We start from the raw sequence: 9,084 nt of genomic DNA, 5'->3' as shown, positions 1-9,084 counted from the left end.
CCAGAGGTCTCGGATATCTGCTAATACCACACGCCAAGCAATCAGAACACAAGAATAACAATGATAAAGTATAAGAAATCTAAAAGAGAGCAAAGTAGATCTTATTCCGAATTCGCGTTTGAGCGTTACAACAAGGTAAGAGCCTGGGCTACGAGAGCTGTCGGCGAGATTCCTAGTTCTAAAACCCTAAGACGGCAATAACCTAGTTGAGTCGCAGCTCGAATAACAAAAACGGAAATATGCCTAATTGCTCTAAGTGCTAAGTTTGCTCTGAGAAAAGTCTCTCCCCATGCCTCTCGCCTAGGACTCCTTATATACTGGCTCCTAGGTAGGTTTACGCTTTTTCTCTTCTGCCCTTAAGCCGTCATAGCATAAACTTAACATTTATCTTTCCTTGTGAACCAAGTGTAAACCGTCATGCGGCTTACGGGCTGTTGTTAAGAAATCGTAAGTTGGGCCTCGAGTCATGTCTTAGGTCCCTTTGGGCCGTCTTCTGACTCGAAGCGTTTATTACGGCTTCTTTCGATAAAGAACGAACTTTCCGCGGTTTTTACCGTGAAGTTTGATCGAAGACTTAGAATGGCGGGAAACATTAAATGGGTTCGCTACGGTCTTCGGGAGATAGCATCGAAGGGTAGACGAGAATGCATGGACTAATGTCGTATCGATGTTTCGGAAGAGCTCGGTCGATACGTAGCGACCGAGCGGAACGGACGCTCGGTCGCTATGTAGTGACCCTTCGGCTCGAGCTCGGTCGCTACGTTGCGACCGAGCAGAACGAACGCTTGGTCGCTACGTAGCGACCGAGCTTTGGCTCGAGCTTGGTTGCTACGTTGCGACCAAGCTCCTGCTCGAACCCGGTCGCTACGTAGCGACAGAGCGGAACATGCGTTCGGTTGCTGCGTAGCGACCCTCTTCGAGCTCTTGTCCGATGACTCGCGTTTCTTCCGCAAAGCTTTTCGTAAAGAAGAATCTATTTCGAAAAAAGTATTTATCGAAGAAGGTTTCTACGTTTTCTTCTTCGGGGATTTGGACGTTAACTTCTCGAAGAAAGTTTTCTCGTTTTCTTCTTCGGACGTTTTGAATGTTAACTTCGTCGTAACCGTTTTTTACCCCAACATTGCATCAATTTAAATGTCAAAAGAGAGTGTAAAAGATTGCTCATCGCAAGAGTAAGATCCAACAAGGACCACGCTTTTCAAGTACGATATCTATAACTGTAACCAAAACAAATTAGAGACACTAGAGTAGAGGTAAGTAAAATATTAGGGATCTGCAGTTTTATCCGTTTAGATATCCGGGAGCCCGGTATTTGATTTTAGACAGCTACGTCCATTGCGGCCCCCATGTGGTGGCCGGGTTTTCTGACACACATCCTGGATGTAAACGGACCAAATTTTCGACAAAAGGAGAGATAACACAAATATCTGAAGAGAGGCAACAGAGGAAGTCCATCTCTGGATCATATTTGAACATCAATATGATATATTTATTTATTTATTTTTTAAACTTTTTTTACTGCTATATTTTTTATGTTTTTCTTTTCGTAGAGAAGAGTAGATAGCCCAGAGCTGGAGTTCTTGAACATCAATATGATATTTGGAAACTTAGCCAGAATTAGCTTATGTAAGTAAAATGAGTCTATGTTTTCCTAGACTGACTATGCAAATCAATTTCGTTGATTTCTATTTGAGACTCTTTTTGTTTGAAGGCGAAGCAAATCATTTCCACCGCCTGGCAATTCATTTCCTTTGCTTCCGCTTATGTAAGTAAAATGATATAAACACATTATGTAGAGCTTCCTGAGGCTGTTGTATTTTTTTTTTTTTCCTCAACAGAGGGAACAGTTGTGGTGGCAAACATTGTAAGGGTGTTGAGGTTGGGAAGGAAATGCAACCGAAAAAGAGCCAAATTCAGAAAAAGAATGCTTTGATTTTAGAAAACCATACGACACACTACAATTTTTAGTTGTAATGGAGTTAACTTTTTATATTTAGAGCATCATTAGCGGCAATTTTCTCAACACCAGTATCCAAACATAAATATATTAGTATTTGTCACATTATATGATGATTAGATACATTCGGATTGTTTATTTGCGTTTATTTTAGGATATACGTTAATCAAAATTAAACTTCAATTTATTAGTATTTTAAACATAATTTGGTTAAATATAGTTTGCATTCACATCTCACAAATTTTGTAAATGTTAATTCCTTTAACTTTGCATGAATTGCCTTTTGAAACTAATTTTTTCACACGTAAATAGAAAGATAAAAAAGGCTGATGTATGTCGTGACATGGTGAGGGACATTTGTATGTGTAACAGGAGCTGAATAAGGTGAATGAACAGAGACGAAGCGGTTCGTGCTGGTTCATGGTGGAGGCGTCGTCGGGGTTTGGTGTTGGTACAAAACCATAACACTCTTGGAGAAACATGGTTTTCAAGTAGATGCCGTTGACTTAACCGGTTCTGGTGTTAGCTCTATTGACACCAACAACGTCACCATCTTCGCTCACTACTCCAAGCCTCTCTTCCACTTCTTCGAATCCCTCAAACCCACAGAGAAGGTGCCAACCTTTTTTTTTGAGCATTAATTTCAACAGTTAGATCATGTTTAATTTAAGACTATAACAAGTTACATATATAATACAGGTGATCTTGGTGGGGCATGATTTTGGAGGGGCTTGTATTGTATGTCTTATGCGATGGAGATGTTTCCTACTAAAATCTCTAAAGTAGGCCTGGACATTTTAACCTGGACCCGAAGATCCGAACCGGAATCGATCCAAAAATACCCGACCCGGAACCGGACCGAAAATTTACAAGTACCTTTTGGGTCTAAATTTTTTTTACCCGAAAGAACCGGAACCGAAAAGGAACCGACCCGAATAGACCCGGACCCAAAAAGAACCGACCCGAATAGACTCGAACCGATAAGAACCGATTTGTACCCGACTTAAAAACATGTATATCTAAAACTATGATGTTTTTGTGTTCTATTTTATATATATTATTTTATGATATAGTTGAAATATCTTTTGTTAACAACATTTGTTATTATTTTTTAACATTTTTAAAGTAATGTAAAGCTTTAAAATGTAAAATTTAGAGTTTTAAAATGTTTTATTTTAATTATTAATAGTTTCATTTAAGTTGTTTTGTAAAATTTTAGATATATATGACAAATATTCAACTAAAGTTGAAGGAATTGGGTATATCATGTGTTTTTCAGATCCTAAATACCCGAACCCGATCCGGACCCGAAAAATTACGGGTATTTTATGGGTATTTTAATTATAGACCCGAACCGATCCGGACCCGAGAAGAACCGACCCGGACCCGAGAAGAACCGACCCGAACCCGAACCAAAAATTTCTAAGTACCTATTGGGTCTAAATATTTAGGATCTGAAAAGATCCGAATCCGAAAGAAACCGGCCCGAACCCGACCCGAAGACCCGAACGCCCAGACCTACTCTAAAGCTGTCTTTATCTCTGCTGCTATGCTGGCTAATGGTCAAAGCACTCTTGATCTCTTTAATCAAAAGGTACATTTTTCATTTTACTTTATTTTTTCTTCTGCTCATCATCCTCTTTTTTAATTGCATTCATTATATTTTTTTAGCTGGGATCAAATGATCTGATGCAACAAGCTCAGATCTTCTTGTACGCCAACGGCAAAAAGAACCCTCCAACCGCCGCTGATTTCGACAGATCTTTGCTTAAAAAATTTATATTTAATCAGAGCCCTCCAAAGGTAAATACAAACCGAACCGTTACAATTCGGTTGATTACTGAATCTAATCTTTCATTTTGGTATAGGACATTGCATTGGCATCGGTATACATAAGACCCATCCCGTTCTCACCGGTTGGTGAAAAGCTTCACGTGTTCTACATAAAAACCATGGAGGATTACGCTGTATTGGTTCCTCTTCAGGAGGCAATGAACACAAATTGAGCCCGCCTGAAAAGGTTTTTGAGCTCAAAGGATCCGATCACGCACCGGTCTTCTCTCGGCCTCAGTCCTTGAACCGATTCCTCATCAAGATATCTCATATACCGTTCAAAAAGTTATCATAATATGTTTGAGCCGTTGATTGTTATTTTGAATCGGGTACAAATTAAAACCAAACCGAGTTTTAGGATCTCGTAACCTGGAGATTGTTTTTTTGAGAGTTGGACAATGAGCATAATATACCCCCAAAATTGGGTCCCTATTATTATTTTCTTATGTTATTTGGTCATTTAGTTTTAATATAGAAAAAATAATCTATCTGATAATCTACTAATTTTATTTTTGTCTTTTTTTACCCCTCTCGTTCTGTTATGTTTCTGTTCTTTTCCGTGTGTGATTTGAGTGCTGATCGGGCCTTCCACTAGAGACCAAGTGTTATAGTAGTCACAAAACCATAGCATTCTCTAATCTCTATGATAGCAAAGCATTGAGGTATCTAACCTCAATATCGAAAAACGTTTAGTGACAATTGATATTGAAGAAGTTTCCTATCACAAACAAGCTAAGGTATGGCTCAGGTCGCAAATGGAACGAAACAAGCACGGGGAGGGAACTATCGCGGTTGTATTTTATGGTCAGTTTTGGAGTTGAACCCATGAGCTGATGGCGATAATGAACTAGAGCTTGTCTGGACATGAGCTGGCCTAACACAACTTCTTTCAAGATATTCAGTCACTTTTGTCTATGAGACCAATGATAGGACTGTTCATACTGATGTTCTGCTAGGAGTGAGCGTTCGGGTACCCGTTCGGGTTCGGATCGAGTATTTCAGATTTTCGGGTATTTCGGTATAGAATTGTAGAACCCGTTGATGTTAGGAGTTTTCAAGGCTCCTAAAGCAAATGTTGTAATATAAAAGATTGTCGAACCAGTTCTGAGGGATATCAAAGCACCGAGAATGCAAGTACTCACTTAATCTAAGTGCAACCAATGATTTAGATGGGTTTTAAATTACTACTAATACTAGAAAGCAATAACAGAATGATACTTTCTTGACTAAGGGAAAAGAGAACTCATGGGCATAGGGATTAGATCTTGGGTGATCAAGTATCGAACTAAGGATGGCAAATGATCAATCAAACTATCAACCTTAAGCCTAGACACAATTCTAAGCAAGCTCTATGTCTAGATGAATGCTCATTTGCTAACATATCTCAAACATCAAATGTCTTTGGTTGAATAATAATGAAAGCAATCATTACTAACAAGTCTATTAGCTATCTTAGCACCTTTAACAACAAATGTCTTTGGCAAAGTATGCTAAAAGCTAAGAAGAGTTGTCTCGGGCATTTCCTCGAACACCTTTCGGGGGGGAAATGCCTAAGGTTCAACTACTCAGTGGCCAACTCAGAAGATGCTTTATGCTCACTCTACTAGCAAGGAAATATGAATGATCTACTACCAAAGATGTTTAAAACGTAGGTTTTTGAAAAGTAAAAACGTGCATAATGAAATGACCAAAAGACCCTTAAGAAATCATGAATTCGCGAAACAAATAGACGCGGAGCGACCTCGGCACGTCGCTGCGAGAGGTCGCTCCCGGGTCGTTTCCTCGCGAGCGACCTGGCTGTGTCGCTCCGAAGACGTCGCTCCTGGCTAGTTGCATCAATTCAAATGTTAAAAGAAAGTCGAAAAGGTTGCTTATCATAACAGTAAGACGAAAACAAACAAGGAGTACGCTTTTCAAGTACGATATCTGTAACTGTAACCAAAACAAATCCAGTTGCATCAATTTAAAAGTTAAAAGAAAGTGGAAAAAATTGCTTATCATAACAGTAAGATGAAAACAAACAAAGCCCACGCTTTTCAAGTACAATATCTATAAATGTAACCAAAACAAATTAGACACTAGAGTAGAGGTAAGTAAAATATTAGGGATCTGCAGTTTGATCCGTTTAGATATCCGGGAGCCCGGTACCTGATTTAGACAGCTACGTCCATTGCTGCACCCAGGTGGCCGGGTTTTCGGAACACATCCTGGATGTAAACGCACCAAATTTTCGACAAAAGGAGAGATAACACAAATATCTGAAGAGAGGCAACAGAGGAAGTCCGTCTCTGGATCATATTTGAACAACCTCTTCTTAGTGTCATAGAAGAAAAGACTCCCTTCCTTAGAAACAGCCAATGGCGTGAACATCGTTGACCATTCCTCTATAACTCTCCCGTGCATTGGAATAAATTTATGTGCTAAAGTTATGGAGTAAGTCATACTCCATGTTTCTTCTTGTGCATCCATGATCCATATCTCTAGATTGCATCCAGGTTTCATCATACAGATGTCAGCTATGGCTAGACGATCATCAAGGTTCACTATCCGAGCTGCGGCCGAGTGAAAAAGGGGCCGCTACACAATCTATTGAATTCTCCGGTCGAAGGATTCAAAACGCTGACCCAATTCGGTTCCGGTATGCAAACTACACTGTCACATGTCAAAGAAGGTCGTGTGGCTTCATCACACTTTAAGTAAACCATCTCGATCTCTTCGTCTCCTTGGAACCGCGATTGGGCCTGATTTCCGACAGCCAAGAATTTTCGGTTCTTTGGAACACTCATACGCCTGTCCGCGAACCTCCTCGACTCCATTAATGAAATTAGGACCGGCCCATCATGGGGACGGGATGAAAATTTAAAAACAATTTAAATAGTTAGAATGAATGTTTAATATAAATTTGTATCATATAAAAATATACATATTAGTTAAATATCGTAGATGTTAATGTATTTGAATACTAAATAGACTATGAAGCTACCAATATTTGTTTTGATTAGGGATATTTGCTTGCTTTGATTACCGTTGAATGAACTATGTAAATTAAATTGGTTGGTAAGTTGTTAGTACAAAACTATATGTCATGTCTTGGGATTTTTGCTCTTATACCATCTTTCTTTTGAGGTTGGGACGTTCATCGGGTTTAGTTGTACGTGGTTGTTGTTTTAATTAAGTTATTTAAAGTAGTTTTTTTTCATGGTTATATACATGCAGGTTTCCTTTTTTCTTTATTTGGCCAAAATATTGGAAATTATAAATATACCCTACCACTAAAAATATTTCTATGTATATATAATTTTTGAAAAAATATTATTCAATGTTTATTCCACCTTGATTAGGACAATAAGTTGAATATATCTTAGACCACAAATCATAAAGATTCTGAGTCTTATACATTTTGTTCTTCAAGTTATTGTTACTTTTATTTCCTTTTATACATTTCTCTTAATATTTATGTATGCATCCATAATATTTTTTAAAAAGGATTTTTCATTAACTAATGTATTTATTGTAGTTTTAAATATTTTATAGTTTTCGTGCACTTGATTAAATTTTTTTGGCGTTGGTGGTATTTGAAGTGGTTGAGAACCTGAATGGATATTTACTTTCATAAAGTTTTTGGTGTATGTTTAAAAATTAAAATTTGTAAAGGATTTTAAATCATATGAATATAATATTCAACACACTACTGTTGACAGACTGTTTATATACTTAAAATTCTGACGTAAGTAATTGCAAATTTGCTGAACTCATAGATTCGTTACTACTTTATAAATTATCACAAGATGAGGTACATAGGTTAAAGATTTCTTTGATGATAATATAACGTCCATATGGTAACGTGTGTGTTTTTTTTATGTAATAAGTATTAAAAAATAATTAACACATTCAATAATATTAAAGAGTAAAAAGCCCTCTCAATTGTTCATAGTATAAGCCAAAAGTTAACTCAAACCCAACCAAAGAAATAAAACTCAGTACCGATAAGCTCAAGTGATGCGCCGCGTTTCACAGAAGACGGACACGTGTCGGCTTGTCAGAGAATGACTTTCCACGTGGATAGCTTAGGAGAGAGGCAAACATATTTTTTTATATATAGATGTTTAAATTCGTTTAATTTTAAAGCTTCGTTATATTTTTTTATCATTTTGGTTTTTATATGTATATCAGATTTTGATATGTCTTTGATTTTTGAATAATTTCTGGAAGCAGATGGATAATATAGAAACTTTATAAATTAATAAACACTATAAATTAATAAATTCTTCTGGTCCTAAATTGGATCAGTTCAAAATATAATACGAATCGATTAAATAATAATGTAATTATTTTAGAAAACTCAGTGTAAGTATATGGTCCTATTAAATCATATATATATACAAACAAAATATTCTATTGTTTTTATATTCACAGTGATATTGTCTCTATTTTTTCTTAATAGTTTAATATATTTTGATATTAATTAGTAAACTTATATCTAAAAACACTTAAACTCTATTGAACATATTTCATATATACGAAACAATATAAGAAAAATAATATGAAAGTCGAATTTCAAAAAATTAATTATTTTATATACGGTAAAATTAATTATTTTTTATTTTATGTTAAAGATATACTCTAAAATAGAAAAATCTAAATTTTTTTGTAAATTAATAATTTTATAAATTAATAAAATGTCATAATTCCAAACATTTTTAATTTATAAATTTTTTATTGTATTTGAAAACGAACATATAACTCGGGTCGCTGGCAAAACTCTCCCTTAATGTGAATGCTTTTAAGTGTAGTGCAAAAGAAGAAATAATATAATGTATTAGTTTGAGTTTATTTAGGATGAAAATAAATCCTCAAAAAACTTATTTTTATAGTAACATTTTTTTTTTGAACAAATAGTTACATTTGTTGGAAAAACTGTTTTTTTTAGAGCAAACAAATAGTAACTATGTCCATTTAGACTAATCTATATTTTGTGTCATATTTTCCTATAATATCCTTTAATATTTATGAAAATAATTTAATAAATAGTTTTACAAACAAAAAAAATTTGGAAAAATAGTAACATTTGTTAAAATACCTTTATGAACTTAATGGTATATTTTCCAGTTATAAAAAAGTTAAAATTATAAATTTCAGATTATGTTCTAAAAAAAGTAGAAATGACATTCTACGAAGTAGAAAACGAAATCTACTTTTTTCATTGAATCTACAATGTTTAGAATACGTGATCTACGTAAATAGGAGTATTCTACAAATATGTAGAATACACATTCCGCGCTTAACCTACCATT

The 9,084-nt window shown here is 35.6% G+C and overlaps 1 protein-coding gene and 1 pseudogene across 1 annotated transcript; one reads left to right on the top strand and one right to left on the bottom strand.

Annotated features, from left to right (window-relative positions):
- Positions 1-4,200, top strand: part of LOC106302773 — a 9,913-nt pseudogene extending 5,713 nt beyond the window's left edge.
- A 1,639-nt stretch (positions 4,201-5,839) lies between these two features.
- On the bottom strand, positions 5,840-6,358 carry LOC106304291 (F-box/LRR-repeat protein At2g43260-like). The gene has a single exon (XM_013740703.1). It carries the CDS (start codon positions 6,293-6,295, stop codon positions 5,840-5,842), a length of 456 nt encoding a protein of 151 aa, XP_013596157.1. The 5' UTR covers positions 6,296-6,358.
- Between the last annotated feature and the right edge of the window lie 2,726 nt (positions 6,359-9,084).

Source organism: Brassica oleracea, chromosome C7, assembly GCF_000695525.1.
Source record: "Brassica oleracea var. oleracea cultivar TO1000 chromosome C7, BOL, whole genome shotgun sequence".
NCBI lineage: Eukaryota > Viridiplantae > Streptophyta > Magnoliopsida > Brassicales > Brassicaceae > Brassica > Brassica oleracea.
Note: the sequence above shows the minus strand (reverse complement) of the source record. Positions and strands in the feature narration are given on the sequence as shown.